The sequence below is a fragment of the Bubalus bubalis genome, chromosome 8 (assembly GCF_019923935.1).
Source record: "Bubalus bubalis isolate 160015118507 breed Murrah chromosome 8, NDDB_SH_1, whole genome shotgun sequence".
Lineage (NCBI taxonomy): Eukaryota > Metazoa > Chordata > Mammalia > Artiodactyla > Bovidae > Bubalus > Bubalus bubalis.
In genome coordinates this window covers 102,334,374-102,362,093 of record NC_059164.1, presented here as the reverse complement: position 1 = coordinate 102,362,093, position 27,720 = coordinate 102,334,374, and the positions used below count along the sequence as shown (strand labels likewise).

Below are 27,720 nucleotides of genomic sequence, written 5' to 3'. Positions count from 1 at the left end.
GATATTGAAGCCACAGTCAGCCCCATAATAGGCATTTTAAAATGCTTGTTGAGGGAATACCTTAGCGGTCCAGTGGTTAGTACTCAGCGCTTTCAATGCTGTTGCCCAGGGTTCAACCCCTGGTTGGCACACAGCATGTGCAAAAAAATAAAAACCTTGTTGAAGGAAGAAGGAAAAAAAGAGAGAAAGCAAAATTTAACCTGAGAGCTAAAGAGTGAATAGGAATTAGTCTGAGAAGTGGGGGATAGTTGGGAGAAAGAACTTGCCATGCATATGGAACAACAGAATATTGAAAGAGAGCCATGGCTTCTAGAACTGAATGAATTTCTGTATGGCTAGACTGTCAGATGTAAAGGGAGGAGAGATGAAGCTAAAGAGATTTAGCAAGGGCCAGATCCTAGAGGACCTTGTTAAGTTTAGCTTGAAGGGTTAAAAGCTGGAGAGACAAGATCAGATCTGTACATTATGGAATATTAATTGATTGAAGAGCATAATTTGTATTTAGACCAATTAGGAACGGCAAAGTTTCAGAGAAAAGATGCAAGACATAAGGTAGGTCTGCAATAGGGTAGTAACAATAGAGGTTCAAGATTCGTAGGGGGTAGAATCTAATTTAGTGATTATTTAACTGAGGATGTGAAGGTAAGGAAGCAGTCTAGAATAACTCAGATTTCTGACTTGAGTGATTGAGTAAAAATGTTAGGGAATGCCAGAGAGATTTATGGGGGAATGAGGAAGTTCCATTTTACATGCACTGAATTTGAGATGCCTTTGAGTCATCTAGTGGTTTCTGGCCACTGGACATACAGGTTTTTATAACTTGACTGGGGTTGGGGGCATGGACTGGAGTTAGCCTCTTGATAATTAAAGCACTGAAATGGAGGTGATCAACCAGGGAAAGCACGTACAGTATGAGGTTAAGGACCTAGGTCTGCACCCAAGAAACACCAACATGTAAGGGATATACAGAAGAGGACACTGAAGACAAATGGCTTGAGTGAGAAGAAAACAAAATGTATCACGAAAGCCAAGAGAAAAAAGGAAGGAATGGTTAATAGTGGCAAATGCTCCTTAGAACTCAGCAAGATAAGGAATGATCCATTGGGTTTAGTGGATGAAGGTCATTTGTAAACTTGCAAGGCAGTTCTAGTAGGGGAGAAACCAGACTGCAGTGGATTAAGGATGAATGGCCATGAAAAATAGAAAATGTCATGAGACAACATAGATAATTAACTTCAAAATCTGTCTGCTGAGCCAAAGAAGCCAACTTAAAAACAGTACATACATATTATGACTGCATTTATATTAAATACTTGAACAGGCCAAATTAATCTACTGTGACAACAAGCAGGGCAGTGGTTGCCTGGGACCAGGTGGGGGGAAGGAGGGATGTCTGCAAAGGGGCATAGGGGAACTTTGAGGGGTGGTGAAAATATTATATGGCTTTACTGGGGTGGTTATTACACAGGTGCATTCATTTGTCATTATTTGTTGACCTGTGTATTTATTATATGTAAATTATACCTCAATACAACTTATTTTACAAGTTTAAAAAATATAGAAAGTGAAGACGTCCCTGGTGGTCCAGTGGTTGAGAATCTGCCTGCCAATACAGGGGACACAGGTTTGATCCCTGGCCCAGGAAGATTCCACATACTGTGAGACAACAAGCCCAAGCGCAACAACTGCTAAAGGCCTGTGCTCTGCACCAAGAGAAGCCACTGCAGTGAGAAGCACGCAACCAGAGAGTAGCTCCCACTCGCCACAACTAGAGAAAGCCCACATGCAGCAACAAAGACTCAGCACAGCCAAAAATAAATAATAAAAAATTTTAATGTAGAAAATGAAAATTCATTCAATTCACTGAATACATTCAATTCATTGAATACATTTGTTTGCAAAGAGGAACAAGTTAGAAGATAGCAGCTGATAAAATATTTAAGATAAAGCAGACTACAACTGAGCCTTGAATGACAGGTGTTTGAACTGTGCTGGTCCACTTATACCTGGACTTTTTTCAATGGGAAATACTAAAGTACTACCGGATCTGTAGTTGGCTGAATCCACAGATGCAGAACCATGGAGGGCCAACTGTAGTTATACTCAGAGTTCTGAGTGGAGGGTCAGTGCCCCTAATCCTCCAAATTGTTCAAGGGTCAATTAGATAGTTGCTTTTAGATGGAAGAGCCTTGAGCATATTTAAATACTAATAAAATTCAGTGAAAGGAAGCAGTTAAAGCATAGTAGGTAAGAGACACTAAAGTGAAGGAATATGATAAAGCACGTACCACATCAAAAATTAGAATAGTGAGCTAACAAGTGCCCAAACCTCAGGAGTCCCTAGTTTTGGGACATTCCAAGTGTAGAAAGGTTATCGCCAATACAATTCATATTCCACAATCGGTTCCTTCCAAATGTTGAGTTCAGTTAATTCTGGATAGTAAGACCAGTGATAAGAGGTACAGGTTGGTTATATATGGACAGAAATGGCCTAAGCAAATCATTTAAACCATGGGAAACAATTTATTTCAGAAGACTGGTAGCAAGAGGGCTTAGAGAAGTTGTTTAGTTGCTAAGTCCTGTCTGACTTTTGACCCCATGGACTATAGCTCGCCAGGCTCCTCTGTCCATGGGATTTCCCAGGTAAGAATACTAGAACAGGTTGCCACTTCCTTCTCCAGGGCTTAGAGAAGGGTTCGTGATAAAAGAATAAGGGTGCAGTGGTTTGAGATGAAAACAAGATTTTCTTTGTCAAGCACTTAGGTACTGTGCAAATGTTTTATGTAAGTATTATTCTCATTTGTTATAACCACCTTGTTGGCATTCTCATTCTACAGAAGAGGAAACAAGCCCAGGTCAATTAACCTAGCCAAGATCACGCACATTATAAAGGTGGTAAATTATAAAGGTGGGATTAAAGCCTACGTCTGTATTTCAGGCTTCTTCAGTGGTTCAGCAGTGAAGAATCTGCCTGCAGTGCAGGAGCCGAAGATGTGGGTTCAAGCCCTGGGTCGGGGAGATCCCCTGGAGGAGGGCATGGCAACCCACTCCAGTATTCTTGCCTAGAGAATCTCATGGACAGAGAAGCCCAGCAGGCTAGTCTATGGGGTCGCAAGGAGTAGGACACAACTGAAGCGACTGAGCATGCATACTATATGATTTCAAACCCATAGTAAGTATTTCTTACCCTGCTATTCAGGGCTTGGGGCTGAGTGGTAAAGAATCCACCTGCCAAGCAAGAGAGACAAGTTTGATTCCTGGGTTGGGAAGATCCCCTGGAAAAGGAAATGGCTACCCACTTCAGTATTCTTGCCTGGGAAACCCTATGGAGAGAAGCCTGGTAAGTTACAGTCCATGGGGTTGAAAAGGAGTTGGATAGGACTTACTGACTAAACAACCACCCTGTTAACGCAATTCTGCCTCAAATCTCATTCTTTAAAAATGCTATGGGAATTCCCTGGCAGTTCAGTGGTTAAGACTTGGCATTTTCACTGCTGTGTGTTGGGTTCAATCCCTGGTCGGGGAACTGAGATCCCACAAGCCACATAACCAAAAAAAAAAAAAAATTATTATATACAGCTGCTGGGTATATAACAAAAGCAATCAAAAGATTGGTCTATCTTAATCCTTTTGTTTTCTTCATCTTAGTAAAGTAAAACATCTTCAAATAATAATATACCCAGGTGGTACTAGTGATAAAGAACCCACCTACCAGGGCAAGGAGATGGAAGAGACGCAGATTCAATCCCTAGGTAGGGAAGATCCCCTGGAGGAGGAAATGGCAACCCACTCCAGTATTCTTGCCTGGAGAATCCCATGAACAGAGGAGCCTGGCGGGCTACAGTCCATGGGGTCACAAAGAGTCGGACACGACTGAGGCTACAGAGCACACATGCATATATGAAATAAAACAGGGGAGATAGGATATTAAACATTTTTACTTTTTTGATCTGTTCAATTGAATAGATGCTTGGTTTGACTCTTAATACTGTTATTTTAATATTAATCTCTTAGAAGAAAAAGATGTTTTGAAGTACTTTATGAGTGTTTGTTTAGGTTGTACTCCTAGTGAGTAGAATTGAGCCGTGCATTCAAAATACTGAATAACTGTCTATGTAAGTCACTGTGGAAGACGCTTTACAGAATACAAAAATGAAAGAGGTGTCTTCCTTACTGTAAAGGAGCTGATAGTTCAGGGAAAAAGAGGTTATATGTCTACGATTATACCAGAAGAAACTGACATATACCACAAAGGGGGCACAGGTAAAGAATTATTGGTAGTTCAGAGAGAATTTTTATTTAAGGAATTCAGGATGTTAGAGGCAAAGGAAACATTTAGGAGTCTCCTTTAATAGTTCAGCCCAATGATTTCCAGTGCTTCAACTAGGAAAGAGAGAGTGATGCTAACAGTTCTTGCAGAACTGTTTTTCACTCCAAACTTATTGACTGGATGTGGAGAGTGAGAAGAAAGAGAAATACAGAATGAAGCCCAAGTTCTTGGCTTTTTCAGCCAAGGGCATGGTAGAGTCCTTCACCTTGATAAAGAATTCAAGAGGAAGAGCAATTTGACACGAAGGGTAGAAGGCAGAGGGGAGAGAAATCAGTGTTCTCAATCTATCACCCTCTTCTTGGTCTTTCTGCAGCTTGTACTTGAATGGTGGCTGTGTTCTCATTACCTAAGGGTCAGGCCTAGGGAGGCACTAGCTCTCCACTGTTGTAGCCCATCTCATTCACCTTAATTCAAACCATATCTTTATATATATACACACACACATACATATACATATATATCCCGTCGTTAACTCTCAATAACCCTGTTTGAACGTACCATCTGTTTCCTACCAGGATCTTAACGTCGTATTTGTGTATTTTTAAATAAAAGATGCATCTGTATAATCATTTGTTTGTGCATAGGAAACATCTAGAAGGATGCACACCAACTGTTAGCAATTGTAGGATTGGTAATGGGTTTGGAAGAGGGGAGGGAGATACAGGGAAAAGATGAGAGGGCTTTATTTTATATGTCTATACTATTTGAATTCCTTAATAATAGGCTGTATTACTTTCTAAATTGAAAAATAAGAGTTTTCAAAGTAAATCAAGAACATCAATCAGCCCAGTGTAAGAACTTCAGTAAATTCACTGAGAGTAAAGATTTCAGGGAGGTTTCATCTCCCTGAGAAACACTCAGTCAACAAAATTTCAGAGAAAACCCCTAAATTAAAAAAAAAAATTTAATGATAAATACATATTGACAGAAATTAGTAAACTCTTGCATGAAGACAGCATCCAAGGAATTTCTCCATTTTCATGGCTCCCAGCCCTTCCCTCCAGGCTGCTGGGGCAACTTGAGACCCACTAAGCCAGCAGACTCCTCCACTGAGCGCTCACCCTTGCCATGAAATTCCTGATGAAGGGCCACATGTTCTCGAATGCTGCGTAGCAGGCAGAGATAGGTGGCAGCTTGGAAATGAAGCTCATGCTGGGCTCTGCACAGTTTCTCACTGGTGACCTGGAGAAGTAGCAAGGTCAGATAGTCTATTAACAGCACAGCTGCAGATACAGGGGCACTGTATCGAGAGCATTATTAAACAAGCATTCTCTAGAATAAAAGTAAACTGCACATAGGAAATACAAACATATGTTTGTGTATACTTAATACATCTGTAATTTGGGCACCTGTTAACTGAAGAATTTTACGAGTTTCACTGAAGCATTTCATTGAGTGTCCTCAAATTTTAATACTGGAAAAAAAAAGTTACCTCCTTTCAACATCCTCATTTAACGAATGAAGGATCTAAAGCCCAGAGAGTTTCCATCGTTGGTTAATGCAGAGACGGGAAACTATAGTCAGGTCACTAATCATTAATGTCACCTAAGGAATAAAATACAGAACTTTCTACCCTTCAAAAAATGAAGGACTGCTTTATTTTATGTGACTGTGGACTTTGGTTAATATGGCACATGACTTTCAATAAAAATTAAAAAACTTTTTTTATCTGAAAAATAGTTTTGTCTTCACCAGTAACAAAATGAAGGTTTTATATAAGAATCATATGTTCATATTACTTAATTATACTCCCTCTCACAATGTACATTTTCATTTAAAAAATCTATATTCTGATGACCCTCTCATGCATCCCAGAGAGTTGTTTCTAGAATATTTAGCATGAATTTCACATTTATTCCCAAGGGATTTCACAGCCATTTCCAAGGCTCTCTCAAGGGCAAATAATGTTGCCTCCATAAGGTATAAACTATAATCTTGTCACATTAAGAATCTTAGAGTGACTTCCTGTTACAATTAAAATAAAGTTTAAATTCCTGCCTAACTATCTTCCTCCACTTCATCCACCACACCCTAAGCCTTCAGTTCAGTTCAGTCGCTCAGTCGTGTCCAACTCTTTGCGACCCCATGAATCACAGCACGCCAGGCCTCCCTGTCCATCACCAACTCCCAGAGTTCACTCAGACTCAGGTCCATCGAGTCAGTGATGCCATCCAGCCATCTCATCCTCTGTCATCCCCTTCTCCTCCTGCCCCCAATCCCTCCCAGCATCAGAGTCTTTTCCAATGAGTCAACTCTTCGCATGAGGTGGCCAAAGTACTGGAGTTTCAGCTTTAGCATCATTCCCTCCAAAAGGGCTGATCTCCTTCAGAATGGACTGGTTGGATCTCCTTGCAGTCCAAGGGACTCTCAAGAGTCTTCTCCAACACCACAGTTCAAAAGCATCAATTCTTCAGCGCTCAGCTTTCATCACAGTCCAACTCTCACATCCATACATGACTACTGGAAAAACCATAGCCTTGACTAGATGGACCTTTGTTGGCAAAGTAATGTCTCTGCCTTTTTTTTTTGTCTCTGCTTTTGAATATGCTATCTAGGTTGGTCATAACTTTCCTTCCAAGGAGTAAGCGTCTTTTAATTTCATGGTTGCAGTCACCATCTGCAGTGATTCTGGAGCCCCCAAAAATAAAGTCTGACACTGTTTCCACTGTTTCCCCATCTATTTCCCATGAAGTGATGGGACCAGATGCCATGATCTTTGTTTTCTGAATGTTGAGCTTTAAGCCAACTTTTTCACTCTCCTCTTTCACCTTCATCAAGAGGCTTTTTAGTTCCTCTTCACTTTCTGCCATAAGGGTGGTGTCATCTGCATATCTGAGGTTATTGATATTTCTCCCGGCAATCTTGATTCCAGCTTGTGCTTCTTCCAGCCCAGCGTTTCTCATGATGTACTCTGCATATAAGTTAAATAAGCAGGGTGACAATATACAGCCTTGACGTACTCCTTTAGCTGCTCTCAACTGTCAGTTCCTCTTTCCTCTTGGCTTTCAGTTGTGCAGCTTCTTGGACTTCTACTAACCCTCACTTACTTGCTAACTCTAATATTCTTCAAGTTCCTGGGTAATAAATTTAATAAATTCCATCCTGTAAAGCCTACCTCTTCTATATACCAGGACTCCAGGGTCTCTACTCCTTTAGCATTTGTTTATTCTAAGTCCTTGGTCAAATGGCTCCTCAGGTGGAATACAAGCTTCTTAAAAGACAAGACCCATGTGGATCTTACTCGTCATTTTTAGTCAAGTTCCTATTAGTACCTACTACTGTGACCTTTCAAAACTTAGTTGAACTTTAGTTCTAACATTTTGCATTCTAACTTCCACGGCTCAGAAAATCAAGAGTTTAAGATAATGGTTCTCCCCTTTCCACACTGTTCAAAGGACACCAGGTTTCCTTCGCTAAAGCCCAAGCTCATTATTCAACTTACTTCTGAGATAGGTTGCAAATTCTTTCCAAGTCAGATCAGTAACTCTATATCTACTTGGGCTTGTATAGTTCAACTGTCCCTGAGTCTCAGTTTCCCCATTTGAAAAAAGAAACTATCTTTCATTCCATCTTGCCTATCCGTGGTAAATTGAGTGCTGGAGTGCAGAATTCATAAAGGAATTGTCCAAGGATGATGGATAGAGTCGGACACGACTGAGCGACTGAACTGAACTGAACTGAAGGATGTTCATATTTATCTGCTACAGATGGAAAAATTGTTACTTGGTCATACATCACACATTCAACAGTACCACCTCATTAGAGGTGTCTAGTTCAGCTCTACAACGTGCGTGCTCAGTCCTGTCCCACTCTTTGGGACCCGGTAAGAATGAGCCCCCACTTCCTCCTCCAGGGGCTCTTCCCCACCCAGGAGTTGAACCCGCGTCTCTTCAATTAGCAGGCGGATTCTTTACTACTGAGCCAGCTTGAAGTGGCGGCGTAGTCACGGTCTTCAAGTAGTTCCCATAACCCTCGCCCCATCTACAACTGCTTCTCAGAATAGCTCTCCTAGTGAAGGCGCGTGTTGGATAGATGCTGTGACTAGTAACCCTACACTCATCTTTCTGCTTGTCCCTCTGTTTCTTCCATTTCACTTTCCTCTAACCTTCCCATCCACACAGGCCAAAGACAGCCAGTGCAATCTCCAGGGACGGCTCCACCCCAGGACGACTTTGCCCTCCCGCCGGTCCTTGCTTAGTCCCTGGGCTTAGGTCTTAGACCAGGGCCTAGGGCCTGGGTCTGTCTGGAGGAAGCTTCGGCCTCAGAATTGCGGGTTAAGGCCAGGCGCGCTCCGTCCCGCCCAGACGCGACTTTCCCTCCCTCCCCGGAAAGGGGACGCTGGAGCACCCGGACACAGGCTTCCGTACCCGATGTGCACGGAAAGCTTTGAGGAGATACCGATAGGCCGCGGTGTCGCGATAGGGTCGGCCTGTGGCCGCGTTCAAGTAGCGCAACTCCCGTAGAAGGCCTCGCCAAGTGCTCAGCGGTGACCCTAAGGCCGCCATTTTCCAGTCGCCGAGTCGGGTGCGGGACGGCGCCCTACGACCCTCCTGCTCCCTCACCCTCCTGCCCAGCCGCTTAACGGTAGGGTTGGGACCAGACTGCAGGCTCCCCCTATCGATTGCAGGACGGTGGGATGTCTCACTTCCCTTCTCTGCCGAGCAGCATTAATCGAACGCCGAGCGGCTTCCTAAGAGAAAAGCAAACGAAAGCCGAGTGTAACTGAATGGCCTGGAAAAAGCCTGGCGGAGAGAAAGAAGGTCCTTGTTCGTCTCCTGACTGCGTCATGTCAGACGCCATTCGCTGACGGAGCACCGCTGAACCTGGAGAAAATGAGGGCATATCGCAAGTGGGTGTCAACTTAAAAATAGAAAACTTTTGAGATTTTGTTTTATTTCTAAAGGGGATATCAAAATTCAATCTATCGGCTTTCCCAAAATGTTAACGAGATTACGGCTTAGAAGGAAATGGGAGTCGATTGATTCTCGCAAAATGTAGCCCCAAACCTAGAAAAACCACGCATACACTTCCCATCTTTAAAAAGTAAAATCAAGTTAGCATATTTCGCTATAATTGTTTAAGAAGCGGAAAAGGCAAAAGTTTTATTGAAAAGTTCATTTTAAAGGCAACAAAAACTTTACCACCCCAGATGGGACTCGAACCCACAATCCCTGGCTTAGGAGGCCAATGCCTTATCCATTAGGCCACTGGGGCTTCTGTGAATAACGCGCTCAGACAACGTTTTCAATTTTTTTTCCTTCTTCGTACGTCATGTCAGAGTTTCCTTTTAACCTATCCTAGGAAACCACACAGCACCAATAATGGGGGGCAAGGCATGCTGGGAGTTGTAGTTCAAGAAACAAAATCCACGTTACAGCTCCAAAGGTTTTACCCTCGAAAACAGCACCGATGCGCCGGACGGACAACGGGCGCGCGCACGGTTTTGTGTACACGTTTCCTACGCGGTGCCCCCGCGCCTGCGCTGAAGCGCACATACGACGTCGCGGAGCCGAACCCTCTTGGGACGCTGGCTGACTCTTCTAGATTCGCCTCTAGAGTTTCTGTCGCATTGGGTTTTCTCCGGAAACAGCCGGCCCCTTCCGGCGTTGCGGCTTTCCGGACGTAGCTTGCCCTCCATCCTGCCATTAGGTGGCGTTTGTGGCGGTCATTTTCTGTTTCCGGTTGAAACTCTGAGGCCATTTCCGCAGGGAAAGGGTCCAGTTAGAAACGTTTATCTTGCGTTCTGAATTGGCTGTTCAGTGGGAAACATGGGACAGCAGGGAATTGGAATTAGTTAATTAATTAAGAATTAGTTAATTGGAAACAAATAGTTTATTTTGGTTATCTAGTTGCATAAATCGGACAATTCATTTCTGAGTCTCAGCGACATTACCCCTTGCTTAAAATCTCGCAGTGGCTCCCCGTTGCCAGTAAGATAAACTTAAGACCGCTGGACCGTACCTAAATTGACCGTTGCCTGTATCTTCAGTTTAGTTCAGTTCAGTCGCTTACTCGTGTCCGACTCTTTGCGACCCCATGGACTGCAGCACGCCACGCCTTCCTGTGTATCTCCAACTCCGGGAGTTTACCCAAACGCATGTCCTTTGAGTCGGTGATGCCATCCAACCGTCTCATTCTCTGTCGTCCCCTTCTCCTGCCCTCAGTCTTTCCCAGCATCAGGGTCTTTTCCAGTGAGTCAGCTCTTCGAATCAGGTGGCCAAAGTATTGGAGTTTCAGCTTCAGCATCATTCCCTCCAAAGAAATCCCAGGGCTGATCTCCTTCAGAATGGACTGGTTGGATCTCCTTGCAGTCCAAGGGACTCTCAAGAGTCTTCTCCAACACCACAGTTAAAAAGTATCAATTCTTCGGCGCTCAGCTTTCTTTATAGTCCAACTCTCACATCCATACATGACTACTGGAAAAACCATAGCCTTGACTCCACGGACCTTTGTTGGCCAAGTAATGTCTCTGCTTTTGAATATGCTATCTAGGTTGGTCATAACTTTCCTTCCAAGGAGTAAGCGTCTTTTAATTTCATGGCTACAGTCACCATTTGCAGTGATTTTGGAGGCCCCCCGCCCCCAAAATAAAGTCAGCCACTGTTTCCCCATCTATTTCCCATGAAGTGTTGGGACCAGATGCCATGATCTTTGTTTTCTGAATGTTGAGCTTTAAGCCAACTTTTTCACTCCCTTCTTTCATTTTCATCAAGAGGCTCTTTAGTTCTTCACTTTCTGCCATAAGGGTGGTGTCATCTGCATATCTGAGGTTATTGATACTTCTCCTGGCAATCTTGATTCCAGCTTGTGCTTCTTCCAGCCCAGCGTTTCTCATGATGTACTCTGCATATAAGTTAAATAAGCAGGGTGACAATATACAGCCTTGACGTACTCCTTTTCCTATTTGGAACCAGTCTGTTGTTCTGTGTCCAGTTCTAACTGTTGCTTCCTGACTTGCATACAGGTTTCTCAAGAGGCAGGTCAGGTGGTCTGGTATTCCCGTCTCTTTCAGATATTCTTCCCTGAATTGAAATTTGTTAATCCAGCTTTCAAAGATGTTGCAAATTTAAGCATGCTCTGAGAAAGGAGAATAATTGGAAGCAGGTTTTCAGTAACTGTTGGTATGTTATGGTAAGGGGCAATAAGACATAATTCTGAGTTCCTTTTTACTGAACTGCTAAGGGATTCTTTTCTTCCATTTTTAGACTAAAGCAGAGTAAATAGATAATCATAAAATGTTAGTTCTGTGTAGCCACTGGTTACCAAAGGCAGCCTCCAAACAAGCTTCCCCTTTCATACATACCTTGTTTCTTACAACAAGAGGTGAAGCGTTTTACCCCTCCTTCCCACCATTCCTGCTCTTAAATCTGAGCAGGCTTTGTGACTAGCTTTAACTAATATGTAGAATGTTCTGGAACTTCTATGGTACCTCAGGCTTTAAAACTGTTAGCTTTCACAGTGTGCTTCTTATCTAGCTACCATGCTATGAAAACCACAGGGCTCATAGAAGAATCCTGAGACAGTCCCAGCTGAGCTGTCAACTGACAGCACTAATTACCAACCAGAGAAGTGGGCCATCTTGAATGTTCCAATCCAGTAGCACCCACAAATTACGATAGTCTTAACTGGTGTCATATGTAGCAGAGAATTGCCCAGATGAATCTAGTCAACCCAAAGAAACGTGAAAAGAAAATGACTGTTGTTTGGGAATAAATTCCACTAAATTTTAGAACAACTGTGTGTCAACAGAAAATCAAATCAGTCAATGCAATGCTTCTTTAATTAAAAGTGTTAGCAGTCAGTTAAAACCAATACTGTTTGTCAAATAAAAAACTTCTGTTGACCTTATATAATCTAAGGTTGCAAGGTTACACTGTGTCCCAGGGCATTTCACAGGCAATGTCTCATGGGATCCTATGAGGTAGTACTCTGATTTTACCTACTTTGAAATGTGGGAACAAGCTCAAAGCAGTTTCATGGTTTAGTCAGCTTTACTGACTGCTCAGTGATAAAGCCAACATTTGCTCTCAGGCAGTCTTAACTCCAAAGCGTATTTTTTAAACTTAAAGTTTTAAAGCAGAAAAGGGATTTTTATGAAAAAGAGGTGGGGTGTCATAATCAGAACTGGGTAAGGTTAGAGACCAGGTTTGGAAGCTACACAGCCAAGAACCTCACCTAAAAGCCTGTTCCAGATGTGGTCCAGTGAAAACAGCAGTCACTGCAGCTTGCAGTGCCAACACAGGGGCGCCGCACAGAGTCTGGACACTGGCACCAAGCCTGTGGCTCCAGGACACTGGCAGTAGCTGGCTCTTATGCTCCAACTTGTGCCAGAATGGAGAAAGTCATTACCTAAGAGTCAGAGCTCTGGGCTGAGTACTTCTAATAAACATGGCCTGGGTCATGTTCCCATGCTGGTCAGAGGCGGCTGGGAAACCAAATACTTTGTCATTCATTGAATTTTTATTAAGCTTCTAGTACTTTGGCCACCTCATGCGAAGAGTTGACTCACTGGAAAAGACTCTGATGCTGGGAGGGATTGGGGGCAGGAGGAGAAGGGGACAACAGAGGATGAGATGGCTGGATGGCATCACTGACTCGATGGACCTGAGTCTGAGTGAACTCCGGGAGTTGGTGATGGACAGGGAGGCCTGGTGTGCTGCGATTCATGGGGTCGCAAAGAGTCGGACACGACTGAGCGACTGAGCTGATCTGATCTGATGAGGCAGGCACTTCTAGATGCTAGGGAAACAAAAGCACAAGTAGTATAGGTCAACCTTTCCTCTACTCATGAAAGTTTCCATTCTAGAAAGGGGCAGACAGACAATAAGCAAATAAACAAGCAGAACATAAAATTTATCAAATGGTGAGGAGTGCTATGAAAAATAACTAAATGAAGTCAGGGGCCAGGGATTAAGACCTGTTACGGGTTCTGGGCGGTCCTTTTGGATGAGGTAAGGACATTTGAGCAGAGACCCAAATGATGTGCAGAAACTGCATCTTCAGCTTGTGTTTGTGTGTGTGTGTGTATGTGTACCCACATTTTAAGTAGAGACCCTGCCTTCATTTCCCACCCATTGTGAGGCCACCGTTATTCTGTCCTTCAAGCTCTGTGAGGTACAGAAGTTCTGGGACAAGTTTTCTATACCCAGAGAAAGGAGGTCTAGTCTTAACTCTGCAACTACAGCAGTGACTGGCTACCTGGCCGTGCACGTGGGAATCTAGAGGAAATTTTAGTGGGAAAGAGACAGGACTAATGAAAGAGGGTGATTCTGAGATGAGACATACGTAGGCACTTGCTTCCATCAGTCAGTGATTTCTAAACTTCTTTGTGTATCCACAGTGGTAAAAATCTTGTGCCTCCCCCATAAGTCTTTGTATTTATTTTAAAATCACATACATGTACTATTGATTAGTGTAGAATATATATTTAAAACATGCACAAAGTAGAAATAAAATTTTTAAAAATGAAAAACAGTATTTTGAAAACATTTTTATTGTATTTATTAACAGTAAAAAACAAAGTCCTAATTTCTCTCAGTAAAGAAAGATGAACAAACTTTATTGAAAATGCAGTGTAATACATTTTATTATTTTTAAAATCTTGGTCTAACACATTTGGGGCAACAAGATCACATAGTGATAAACATTTCTAAACATCCATTTTCAAATTTCTCTCTTCATTGCATGAGCTTCTTTTAAAAAGGCAGTCACTTACAGTTTTAAAAAATTACTTTTAACTTAAAGGGAACCTTTAAATATGTTCATTTCTTTCAGAAGATCAGCTAGGCAGTTGTATCCATCAGGGAAGAATCAGAAAAAGAGAAACAACTGCAGGCTTTTCAAGCAGAAAGCAGTCGAGTGCAGGGCACTGAGATGCCCAATGGCGCTATTAGAGGACCTGCAGGAGCCAGGGGAAGTCGCCACTCACATTCAGCAGTTCAGAGTATCAGGAGGTTGCTGCTCTTACATAGGTCAGAAAATACAGGGAACCCTCCCAGTGCTGATCAGAGCTGCTCACCCCGCCCCCAAGTACTCATATAGGAGCTGACAGGAGATTACATGTGAGCTGCGGAGAACTTTTAAGTCTCCCACGGACGGCCCATTTTGTTAGGCACTGCCGCTTTTCCCTCCCATCTACAAAATAGCCTATGAATACATCTGGCAGAAAGAAATCACATCCAGAACCTGGAAGGCAAAGAGTTTAGGAAATGTTTCCATAATTATAATCCCTGTGATACATAAAAGGATGTAGGAATGAATGCTGGCTGCCAAAAACCAGGCTGTAGCCTACACAGCAGCATACTCCTGAGCCTCTTGTCATCACAGAAAGGGACAGCAAGTGAGAAACACTCGCCCCTTCCGTATAAGAAAAATAGGTAAATTTTAAGTTAGACAGCTCTTGTAAATCCTTTTAAGCAAGCTAATCACTGCATCAGTGTAGCTTATGTATTTTTATGTAGTCTACTTCCCATTACATGGTAGTTTCTGCTTTTTAAAGGTCTTACTTTAAACATTAACCTTACCAATAACATCCTGTAGCATATAGACTGCAGTATGTTATAACACTCAGAAGCAAAGGTGACTATTAACCAGCAAGCCAGACTTGCTAGATGTAAGCAGAATGCAATTTATCCCTCCCACCACTGCTGCTCATGGACTTCTTCCTCTCTGGCATGAAATCCTGGGTGGTTCACATAGCTTTTCCAGGGAATAACAGGCAGTTGTCTTTTTTTTTTTTTTTTCCCCTCCCCTCCCCCCACTGATCCTGCTTTGGTTTTTTAAAAAGTTCAACCTGTTTAACATTAAAACTCCAAACTTGTTTCCATAAAACTTTTCCCCGTTGTCAGCTGCGGCTGCCACAGGCTGAAGGTGAGCAGTTAGGACTGCAGGATGCAGCCTACTTCTCCATGTCCCCTGAACTACTCTCCCACTCTTCAAATGTAACCTCTTCCTGGAACAAGCTGGATTTGTATAAACAGAAAGCAAGTTGTTTTCTCAGGAGTGCCCCTACACACTTGCTGTAATGATTTATTATGCTTGGATGAAATTCACGGCTTTTTTTCTTTTAGGTGACAAACAGGTTAAAGAGTTATCATTTTAAAAACAGTCTTTTTTTTAGGTATGAACCAGTCTCATCCAGTATCAGATCAAAACTGCAAACGCCAGTTTTGATTTAACATTTCTCTCCTCCTCCAGCCTGGAAATGTGAAGAGAAGGGGGACCAGGGTCAGTGTCATTTCTGTTTCTCACCCCCCTTGCCTCCTTGCTGGCTGCTCTTGCAGCAGCAGTTGCAGCAAGGGAGAGAAGAGATGAGGTTTTTTTCCGTTGGTAGAGAGAGAAGCTGGTGTCTGTGACCTCTAGGAGCAGCAGATTCCAGCGTTGCTTCTTTTTTTATAGCTCAATAGTTCCTCTTTCTCTGGGGATCTCTCAGCTGCAGTCCCTTGTGGACTGTGTCCTCTAGTTACTCAGGATGCCTGCACCGGCCGCTTAGTTTCCAGGATCCGCCCCTCCACTGAAGTCATTTCATCCATCCAGGTGTTCCCTTTGGCTGGGTTCCTTCTTAAAATGAGCAAATCTGATTCCCTTTCTTGAGAACCACATCGGACCCACAGGAACTTGGGAACTTTGGCATGCAGTCATGCCACACTCCCCATGCAGCCTTCTCTCCTCTAATGTCTTCTCCAGGAGCTAGTCACCTACTCCTCACTTGTCTTTAGACATTAAGGAGTAAGTCAGACTCCTATGTCCCTCAGATTCCACTGGAGATGGGTCAAGCCCTCCAAACGGTCCTGTGGAGGGGCCCCCTCATTTGGCACGAGTTGAAGAGGAAGCACCCTGACCCTCTCCTGCTTGGGCAGCAGAAGGGAAATGTCCAGCATATTGACAACTGCTTCCAGAGGAATCTTCTCACATTCTCTCATGGAGCCTGGAGGCAGGTGCCAAGCCAGCTCATCCGTCCCAGCACTGAGCTAGTGCTTCCCAGGATCCGCTTCACAGTCTCTTAGCACGTGGCACACAGGTAATCTAGTTCCCTTTCCCTTTAGAACGTGGATGGACTTGGCACCTACTGTTTTGTTCTCGGCCTTTGGGGTTTCTGGTGAAACTGACACAGAGAGAGTCCCACTTTAGTAAATGAAGGTACCATTGTCAGACCTTCCTTATGGAACCCCTGTTCTTTCATCAGGATGCCTGAGGCACTGCAGGCAACACAGCTAGGGAACTGGACTGCCTGAATGTACAGTTAATACAGAACTATTAATATTTGTCTTTTCATTTTAGTGACTAAGTCATGTCCAACTCTTTTATGACCCTATGGACTGTTACCCACCAGGCTTCTCTATCCATGGGGTTTCCCAGCAAGAATACTGGAGTGGGGATTGCCATTCCCTTTTCCAGGGGATCTTCCTGACCGAGAAATTGGACCCGTGTCTCCTGCATTGCAGGCAGTTTCTTTGGCCTTACATATTAATTATTAAGTATATCTTATTGACTTGTTAAATTTCAATATTATATATGTTTATGGGGCTTCCCAGGTGGTGCAGTGGTAAAGAATCCACCTGCCAATGCAGGAGACGCAAAAGGTGTGGGTTAAATCCTTGCATCAGGAAGATGCCCTGAAGAAGGAAATGGCAACCCATTCCAGTATTCCTGCCTGGAGAATCCCATGGACAGAGGAACCTGGCGGCTACAGTCCATGGGGTCGCAAAGAATCAGACACGACTGAGGACAGGGACCTTGACCTTAACATATGTTTATATAGAGAGATAGCTATTTTTATGAAAACTGTATAAGACTTTTTTTTTCAATATGAAATCATACCTTTAATCTCTTATCATGAAAACATCTTAAAAATATCCTTATAAAAATTCCCCATAAATATAATTTAGAAGGAATTTTATTAATACTTCCTTTATTGTTGGATATTTATGAACTCTTTCTTGATTACACACAGTGCTGGTGTGAAAATCTTTGTGCAAAGGTATTAGCTGACATTCTGAAATATTTCCTAGAAGTTGAAAATTACTGTAAGACTCTTGTTTTTCACATTGTGGAAGATTAGATGTGCAGAGAAATCTCAATATAAGGCACCTTAAAGTGCTGGGTGAAATTTCCATACACATAAAAATATTTTTTCAACGTGTGAATGAGTAAAAGAAGCCAGAATAACCACAAGTCAAAAAGGAAGAAAGGGAACAATAAAAGTAGCATTTACCCTGAGGGATAATCCTGGTGGCCTGCTATCCCTGGTGGCCTAGAGTGTGGATTTTAATTTGCCTTAGTGAAAGTCACTTAGTCGTGTCTGACTTTTTGGGACACCATGGACTATATACAGTCCATGGAATTCTCCAGGCCAGAATACTGGAGTGGGTAGCCTTTCCCTTCTCCAGAAGATCTTCCTAACCCAGGAATTGAACCGGGGTCTCTTGTATTGCAGGCAGATTCTTTACCAGCTGAGCCACAAGGGAAGCTCTAATTTGCCTTAGGCAGTCCAAAAAAAAGAGAAAGCCTCAGATCACCTTGGTGGGAGGTCAGATCATGTTGCTATGCTCCTTAGTCGTGTCCAGTTCTTTGGGACCTCACAGACTGTAGCCTGCCAGGCTCCTCTGTCCATGGGATTCTCCAAGCTAGAATGCTGGAGTGGGTTACCATTTCCTTCCTCCAGGGTATCTTTCCGACCCAGGGATTGAACCTATATTTCCTGCAAAGGCAGTCCTTTACCACGGATCCACCAGGGAAGCCCAGGTCAGATCATAAACTCTTACAAAATGATGGCACCCCCAACAATTAACCTTATTGCTGGGAATGAAAACAATATCCCCTGACCTCACCGAGAGGAGACTTTTCTGTCTCAGCTCAGGGTTGGGTGGCACGTGGGGAAAAGCTTCTATACAAGAATTCTTAACGACCAGCAGTAACCACTTATATACATCTGTGGCTGGAAAGTTATCCTATCTCTGTGGCCTTGAAATCCTTAAGGTGAACATTTAGTTTGAAATGGTCTTGGATTGGCAATGTCCCTAGAAACCTGGAAGAAGCAAACTCAAATACTCTTTAGAGGAACACACTTTAAATCCAGGCCTCAAAGAATGCGCAAAGTCAAAGTGCAGGGGAGCATTAAAAAAAGAAGAAGAAATCACCAAACACATGCAGAAATAAGCCAGTATAAGCAAGTTAGTAGAAAAACTGTAGGACTGGACCTACAGTTGCTTCAAGATCTGACTCTAGTGTCTAGAACTTTATGGGTCTTGCTCCCAACCCACTAAGCACATGCTAGGGCCCTGACCTTGGCCTCTCTCTTTAGTACACTTCACCAGCTAAGAATACTGCTAAACCCAGGAAAAAATAAGCTCATTTTTTTGAAAATGAGATAATTGAGGAGTATAATCACAACAGAGACAATAAATGCAACATACAACATACCGTGCTAGACAAACCAGAATGGAACAACACTGATCAAAAACTTGAGCATAATACAAGTCCTCACAAACAGGATAACAGTAAGAAACAAGCAATTATGTAGAACTAAATGGAAATATATATGAAATACGTAATAGCTGAACAAACCCAATACAGTGGATAAAAACAATGGCTACCTAGCTGAAAAATGAATAATAATCTAGATCAGCTCAAGGAATTTTCTTAGAAAGTATTGGAAAGGGATGGAAAATATGAAAGAACATTTAAGAAATAATAGGAAGTCAATATCTGAACAACATGAATCCTACCCAGAAAGAGAGAAAATGGATTTAGGGAAGAGATCTTAAATCGTAAGTAAGAACTTTCAAAAATTAAAGATAAAAAGGACTCTAAAGGTCTCATGGAGCACCAAATAGAAAAATTATGGAAAAATCAAAATTTTGACATATTACATGATATTTAAGAATACAAGAGGGAGGGGATATGTGTATACTTATGGCTGGTTCCCATTGTTGGACAGCAAAAACCAACACAACATTGTAAAGGAATTATTCTCCAATTAAAAATAAAAATTTTTTAAAAGACAAAATGCGAAAAGCTTCTGGAGAGAAGAAGCAGAAAGCTCACAAAAGCATAAGAATTAGATTTATACTAGTCTTCCTAAGAAATACAATGGAGACAAGAAAACTGGTGAAGTGAATTCTAAGTGAATATAGAATATATTTTCCTAAGGAAAATAACCCAAGAGTATTATATCCAGCTAAACTATTACTTAAATGTAAGGCCAGAAAGATGATATATTCAGACATACAAGGCCTTAGAAAATTTACAGCACAAAAAGTCTCTTTGAAGGCCCTCCTGCTTAAGTGAAATGAGTCAGAGAAAGATAAAAACTGTATAATACCACTTACATATGGAATTTAAAATATACAGCAAAATTGTGAATATAATAAGGAAGCAGACTCAACAGATACAGAGAACAAACTAGTGGTTACAAGTGGGGAGAGGGAAGTGGGGAGAGTACAAACTCAGGTATAAAATAAGCTACAAGGATATACTATACAACATGGGGAATATAGTCAATATTTTATAATAATAAATGGAATATAACCTTTAAAAATTATGACTCACTATATTGTATACTATAATATACAGTATTTTACATCAGCTGGGAATGTAAAATGGTCCAGCTACTGTGGGAAAACAGTTTGATGTTTCCTCAAAAAAATTAAACATAAAGTTACCATATGACCCAGGAATACCATTCCTTGGTATATATACAAAAGAACTGAAGACATATACTCCACAAAAGCTTGTACACAAATGTTCATAGCAGCATTATTCATAATATTAAAAAAGTGGAAACAGCCCAAGTATCTATACTAATAAATGGATATATAAAAATGTAATACATTCATACAACAAAATACTATTCAGGATATAGACAGCTTGGATATTAAATTTAATATTAGGGCAAAAATATAAAGCAAGATAAGCAACATTATATATTGTTGAAAAGAAAAATATATCAAAAAGATATAACTAAAACAAATACAACATTGTAAATCAACTATACCTCAATTGAAAAAAAAAAAAGAAAAAATAGATATAACCATAATGAACATAAATTCACTCAATATATGCCAAGACCGAAGGAAAAGGAAGAAGATGCACATAACAAAAACAGAGAATGAGAGCAGGAAAACAAATACAGATGCAACAGAGATTATATAATAAGAATATTTTTTAATAAAAATATTTTTAATACACTTCTAAGAAATTGTCTACAAGTGGATTGATTGTATATAGGTGCTATAAGACAAGCAATTGACATAATTCAACTCATACTTAACAAGATTTCCAGAAAACTAGGAATAGAATTTTAACTTCATAAAAACTATATACCAAAAATATAGAATAAATGCTATACTTAAAAGAGAAAATTTTCCCATTAAAATAAGAAACAAAGATGGGGACCCTGGCTGCCCAGTGGCTAGGACTTGGCACTTTCACTACATGGGCCCAGGTTCAATACCTGATGAGGGAGCAAAGATCCTATAAGCCACATGGCATGACCAAAAAAAAAGTGAAAAAATTGGAAGAGGAAATTAACCTGCCATTATTTGTAATTATATGATCAACTCAGTTAAAAAATTAATAATCAGACAAGTAATTAGAAGAGAATAAAGCTGCTGGATTACTAACTCAATTTGTGAAATCAAAAGCATTGATCCCAAGAAAACCACTAGAAAATGTAAGAGATTAACATAACCATTTGTAAAAACAACAAATCTAAAGTACCTAGAAATCAATACATGAACAATATCTTTACAGAGAAAATTTAAAAGGTTTACTAGAAGACATGAAAGAGGATTTTTAAAAATGAAGAACAAGAAGCGGAACAAGAAGCAAAACTAAGGGTGGGTACCTTTGGGATAGAGGGAGTGGGGAAGTAAGAAAGGAAGAAGAAACCTAATTTATCATAAAATGAGGAAACGAGAGCTTCTATTAAGAGATGAAAACCATGAGCTATGGATTAAGGCACACAATTAATGCACTGCTTTGCATTTGCGGTACAGTAAAGCAGAAATGAACTATATACAACACATACTGACACACAGTTTGAAAATGCAGCAGCAAACTATGATGGGAGAGGCAGTAGTTGTCAGAGGGTTACATGTGAAACCTGACCCTTTGAGTGCAAGGGCAGAGACAGAGGTGAAACTGAATCACTGGATAAAGCTTTATTTCTCTTCATGGCTTCACTTCAAGCTTTACTTCTCTTCAATACAAGCGGAGAAAGTGGAAGTGGTGATTTGGACTCCAATCAGTGTGGACAGTGAGAAGCTATGACAAAACTAGACAGCGTATTAAAAAGCAGAGACATCACTTTGCTGACAAAGGTCTGTATAGTCAAACCTACTTTTTCCAGTAGTCATGTATGGATGTGAGAGTTGGACAGTAAAGAAAGCTGAGTGCCGAAGAATTGATGCTTTTGAATTGTGATGCTGGAGAAGACTCTTGCGAGTCCCTTGGACAGCAAGATCAAACTAGTCAATCCTAAAGGAAATCAACCCTGAATTTTCACTGGAAGAACTGATGCTGAAGCTCCAATACTTTGGCCGCCTGATGGGAAGAGGCAACTCATTGGAAAAGACCCTGATCCTGGGAAAGATTGAAGGCAAAAGGAGAAGGGGGTGGCAGAGGATGAGACAGATAACATCACTGACTCAATAGACATGAATTTGAGCAAAATCTGGGAGACAGTGAAGGATAGAGGAGCCTGGCATGCTGCAGTCCATGGGGTTGCAAAGAGAATGACACAACTTAGCAACTGAACAGCAACAAAGCTAGGTTTACCTCTAGACTGCTCATTACATGAACCAAAAGATTCCCTTAATTGTTTTGCTTAACAGACTTTTAGAGCAGTCTCCCTTTACTTTATATGCCAAGGGACTGACACCTGTGATGGAAGAAATCTTAACTGGTATTTATCCACTCTTGTACTTTTAAATATATATTTTTTAAGATTTTTAAAAGTACTGGTTTCACTTATATATTTGGGAATATTAGAGCAAGAGGAAGCATGAATTTACGCAGGGGAGAAAAAAGAGGCAGAAGAGACAGAATAATAGTAGCCACCCTGTATTAGTTCTCATGTGCTAGGCACTATGCTAGGTGCTTTCCATACCTTGTCTCTTAATTCAACAACAAAAACCCTCCACTGGGAATCATCCCTGCAGAAATGAGGAGGCTGAACGGAAAGCCACATCTTGTCTGAAGTGCCACCTTCATAAAGGGGACCTCAGAGCCCAAGTCTGATGTCAGCCTGTTCTGCACGCTGTGCCACCCTAGTACAGAAACGATAGTGGGGAAATAGTGAAGGGACAGACACAGGGACACAGACAAGGTAAATATACACAGAGACAGAAAAAAAACAAGCCACATCAGGGCACGTTCTGATGAGGAAGAACTACCATACGAGCCGATACCTGTCACTGCCCTTTGAAAAGCTCGTGCCCTCACCTGCAATGTAATGCAATCCTTCGAGCACCCAGAATCAGCTCTTCTGCTTTTACTTCCAATTTTCAAAACTCTTAAAAAAAATATTTATTTTCTCAAGTATTCCTTAAAGCTTTACATGGATATGAAGCAATGTCGCAGATTCCAGACACTGAGTTTCAAATCTGGAATGTCAAGCCTTATTATCCATTACAAAACAAACCTGCGACTGCCGGTTTGGTTATGCATACAGACACCAAATACCTAAAGGACAGCACAATTAGACCTGTAATAGCTATCTAACCGCTCATCAATAACTGGTACTGTAACTATGGAATACTATATGAACTGTCAACACGTAAAGACAGATCTCTATGTACTGAGATGGAATAACCTCCAAGATAATGTTAAAAGGCTGGATACATATTTATACTTTTAACTGGAGAACTTGGTAGCAGTAGTTGGTCTAGGGGAGAAAAAGGGGGACAATGGGTAGAAAAGATGCTTTGCATTCACTGTCAATCATGTATTTGGTATTTTTTTATTTTACCCAAGTGCAAGAATAATCTTTCCCCTAAAATCTTTATAGCAAGCTGTTCAGTTGTGTCTTCCCTCTAAACCAGATCCAGTTTTGGGGTCTGAGTGGGAAGAAATAAATTATTTCTTTCCCCTCTCCCAGTGATTAGATAGCAAGTGGCTCCTTCCCATTTTTTCCCCCTTTTCTCCAACTAAGCCCACCTCTTTGTTTCTTTACAAAACTCCCAAACCAAAAAACTTATTCACGGTATCCACGTTCATTGAAAATCCATTTATGTAAAAAGATAAAAGAAAGCATTTATCTCACCACTCTTTGTATTTTGAAGTATACGTCCATTTTTTTTCTTTCTGTACATATGCATGTGCCTGAACACTTATTAGCTCACACTTTTCTGCACTAAAGCTAAGGTTGGAGATGATTTCTTGACTACATGGACAAGTATAAAACATACTTGCTGCTTCAGTTTTCTATACTCCTGTGAACCAACCCCTCTGGATATCTGTCCCTCATTCAATTCAGCCTCAGAGAACAGGCTGCATCTCTTGTTTAATTCTTGGCTCTAAATTGACTTGGTTAGTCTGAAATCCTTAACTCCTTGGGCCATGTTTTTTCTTCTTAAAAACTTCATATATATACATATACACACACACACACACACACACACACACACACACACACACCATATAATCAATAATAAAACTAGTATAAATGATAATAAAAGCTAACATTTATGTAGTACTCACTATGAGTCACTGTGCTAAGTGCTTCACATGCCTTATATATAATTTAATGTTAATCAAAGTTATATGAAAAAAAGTATTCCACAGTCAAAGAAGCTTGAGGAAATTATGGCTTTAAAAAATCCTATTTAACAATGGCAGTTTTAATACGTTAATGCACATTTGCAAGATGGTAGTCAGATTACTTAGCTACAAATTTGAGGGGCTGTTACTCCCAAAAACACACTTTTGCAAAACTGGCCTTAAATGTTACTAGTTTTTCGTAAAAGCACTTGCAGCCTACCCTCTCCTGCCTGAGAACCATGTCTTTAAACTTCTTCATCTTAATGACAGTGCACTGAAAATACACTTAAATACCGGGACTGCTTATATTTGAAGGCATATGTTCTTTTCTGTATCTTATATGCACATATACACTTATAAATGATGAAACTGTTCGATTTCTCTCACAAATTGCTATCTTTTCACCCTCTTTCCCAGTCCCTACCTGGATTTCTAAGGTTAAATTCATTTTTTCACTTTTTTCTCATGCCAATATTTTCCCTAAAGAAGTCCTCTACAAGTAAGACTAAAAGATGCTCACTTATGCAACTAGGTGAGCATCCTGCATCTACAACTGCAAGCCCTGATCCTGGAGGCAGGCATACACGTACACAGGCACACACCCTCTAATCTGAAGGAAGAACCTAGTAAGCCTGCATTCCAGGACTCACACAGTCTGGCTTCCTCTAGTCACCCCAACACCCACCTCACACCAGCCTGGCCTCCTTCCTGTTTCTTCCTGAGTCTGCTCAGGATGCTCCCTTTTCCTCCTTCCCAGTCAAATCCCATTTATCCGTGGAGGCCCAGTTCAAATGTCATCAACCTGACAAGGTCTCCTCAGATCTTTCCAGCCTATTTTCTCCCCTGCTCTGAACTCAAGTGGCAGGTGGCCATGGACCACACCTTTGTGACACATTTTGAACTGTAACTTGTCATATGATTGCAGACTCTTTGTAAATACATGGAGGGTAGGTAGGTAAATACATGCCCTGATTTCTGTATCCCATAGCACCCAGCACAGTGTGATACAAGCAAGAGATACTCCAGCACCACTGAAAGAATGAGATATTAAAATTCAAGTTAACTCAATGATACAACAGACACAAGAATAATATGTACATTCCTCTTTATTTAATACAACAACACGTAACACATACAAAAAGAAAAAACACTCATGTAAAAGGCCCTGTCGCAAAGGATAGACAGGAAACATCTACACAATCAAATAAGGCTCCTGCTTTAAAACAGGGGTTTGCTTAGCTACACTTGGAATATGAGCAAGGCTGTTGCGAAAAAAAGAAAAAGAAATCCCTGCACTGAAGGAGTATATATATCAATGGGGTCAATTTACTAAATTCACAGATCCACATCTAGGAATGTTTAAATCCTCTCACATATCCAAAAGTCATCAGGGTTTTATGAAATGTGATTTTTTGGGGGGGTTAAAAAATTTTACCTGTACTCCTCTGTCTTTAGAAAATAGTGACAAGAGCTCTCTAAAAACTAGAGACCAGCAAACCACCCAAAGTTTGGAAAGCTTTACCATTAAAGTTCAAAAAGTGTGTAGAACTGAGAATTCAAAGGCAAGATGGCAGTGGGAAGAAGAATTTAACTTAGTCATTTCCTGATCAGTCACTAGGAAACACAATGGAAACATCTAGGCTCAGTGCAGGGTTCGGTAGCAGCAGTTTGTCCATATTCCTGCTCTCATTAGAGCCGGAAATTAAACAAGCACCAGTTCATCTCAAAAGAGCCTTATACAAACATACACACATACATACCCACACCCATTCACATCTCATCACCACCCCCTTTTATTTAAATTTATTATTATTATTTTTTTTACTAAAATAATACAAAAAAGGGAGACAGGTATATTTACAAAAATCCATGGCTGGTACAGTACATAATTTTTAAGACACACTAAATGCTACAATCTTTCAGGTCCTGAGATTATTACAAATATCAACTCAAAGCTGTGTTCAGGTCCAGTTTTAAAGGAGGAAAAAAAAAATTCCCAAAATATTAAGTCACACATTTATTTAAATTTAAAATACAGCATATCCCTTCAAGTTAGCAAAAACACACCTCCCTAAAAACAACTGCAATATGGTAGTCAGGGCCTTTCACCCAGAGGAGCAGCAATTATTTAGGCTCCTTCCTTCAAAATGCATTATAAAACCTGTTGGCATCTATATAAAGCGGGGAGGTGGCTCAAGAAAGAAGATGCTGTGTAATCGGAGGGACATTCCTCTATAGAGTGAGCATTCACTGTATAAATAAGTCCCGTTTTTCCTTCTGTTACCAAACAAAAGTCTTTCCTTTATCAAAATTCATACTGCAAGAGTTGGAAATATGTGCTTACCCCGACTAAAAATCAGAATCCTTATTTCCAATCAGTTATAGCAAATCGGTCTGCAGTCCCACGATAATTTTTACAACTGCAAATAAATTTTCTTGCTTGTAATAAACAAGAAAACACTCATCATTTGGTTACCTTGGGAGACTTTGATTAACTTATTGTTTGGGACACAAAATTTTCACCAGCCAGAGATTTCCTTTCCTTTCCTTTTCAGCTTGCCAGTGTTTAGCAAGCAACAGATAAGGAAGGGCAAGCTCTAAGATTTACATACTCTTAAGAACAATTAGATATTTTTGATACATTCTGTAATATAATTTTTCAAAGACAGCCAACAAAAGAGCAGTACAAAGCTTGAATCCCTTCTCTGGAGGCTGGCCAAAAAAACTGTGTGTATGTTGGAAACCTACCTCTACTGGTGCAAGGGCCCCTTGCTTATCTACAAGTCTCAGAAGGTCTATGTAATTAATTATGTAAGCATAGCCAGGATTTTAAAAGTTGGCCAAACTTGGTCAACTTTCCGACCATGTATATAAAACAGTAATAACTCTGTCAACTGAGAATAATTTCTCTTTTAATGCCTCTGGCCAAAATTGGGGGTAATTCTTGGTAATTTCACAGGTACAAGAAAGAAAACCCAATATGCTGGCACAGAGCACACTACTCCTGCAAACAGATGAGAGAAGCAAAAAAGGAGGGAAGTTTATAGCCAGAAGGGCATGAAATGTAGTATAGCAGGCTGTCACATAGAAGAATATGCCACTTGGCTAGTCTTGGTTACTGCCAACTCCTAAATGTGCTTGGAGGGTAGATGGAACTGTTAAATTAAAAAACAGTACCTCCACGTTATCTATGGTAATAGTCACCTTGCTTGTGTTTCAATTAAGTTTCTGTTAGTGCTTTGTTACAAAATATTTTAAAACTAGACAAGATAAAATAGGATTATATTATTATTGGCAAAACAGTAACAAATAATATATCAAGAGTTTTCTGAGGAACCTAAAATTGGTACTAAGGATTCATATGGCCTTTCTGACGCAGACCTTTGTAAAGTAGGTTTATTCCAGAGGAATTAATGAAAAGAAGCAAGGCAGACTATTATGTGAAATAGGAGCCCAACAAATAATAAAAACAAATAAAAGTTCTCTTTTGAATAACCTTGAAAAGTATCAAGAAGAGGCCATGCAATGTAGCTACTACTATATTATATAGTAGAGAAATCTATTTTTAACACAAAGGAGAAGAGAAAAAAAAAATTCAGGTCACCAGTGATGATTCTAAGTCCTGGACA

At 40.8% G+C, this 27,720-nt stretch overlaps 2 protein-coding genes and 1 non-coding gene across 5 annotated transcripts in view; all 3 read right to left on the bottom strand.

Moving 5' to 3' along the window:
* Window positions 1-5,216: 5,216 nt before the first annotated feature.
* Window positions 5,217-10,435, bottom strand: FMC1 (formation of mitochondrial complex V assembly factor 1 homolog). 3 transcript variants are annotated; one of them, XM_006078770.4, is made up of 3 exons: window positions 9,723-9,873; window positions 8,698-9,020; window positions 5,217-5,512 (listed from the first exon to the last, which is right to left on the bottom strand). In XM_006078770.4, exons 2-3 carry the CDS (start codon window positions 8,833-8,835, stop codon window positions 5,309-5,311), a joined length of 342 nt encoding a protein of 113 aa, XP_006078832.1. In that variant the 5' UTR covers window positions 8,836-9,020; window positions 9,723-9,873; the 3' UTR covers window positions 5,217-5,308. The 3 variants fall into 3 exon arrangements, with proteins under 3 accessions (XP_006078832.1, XP_044802878.1, XP_044802879.1); XM_044946943.1 differs by lacking the exon at window positions 5,217-5,512 and adding an exon at window positions 10,292-10,435 and having other exon boundaries at window positions 8,845-9,020; window positions 9,723-10,082; XM_044946944.1 differs by lacking the exons at window positions 5,217-5,512; window positions 8,698-9,020 and adding exons at window positions 9,023-9,153; window positions 10,292-10,435 and having other exon boundaries at window positions 9,723-10,082.
* TRNAR-CCU lies at window positions 9,472-9,544 on the bottom strand. Its single transcript has one exon. It is a non-coding gene; the product is annotated as a tRNA-Arg (tRNA).
* Window positions 10,436-13,858: 3,423 nt separating the features above from the next.
* The window catches only part of UBN2 (ubinuclein 2), a 90,383-nt gene continuing 76,521 nt past the window's right edge, over window positions 13,859-27,720 (bottom strand). Inside the window, exon 15 of the mRNA XM_025291613.3 lies at window positions 13,859-16,433. Within this exon, the coding sequence (XP_025147398.1) occupies window positions 16,395-16,433 (39 nt within the window). The 3' untranslated portion in view covers window positions 13,859-16,394. The remainder of the gene's footprint in view (window positions 16,434-27,720) is intronic.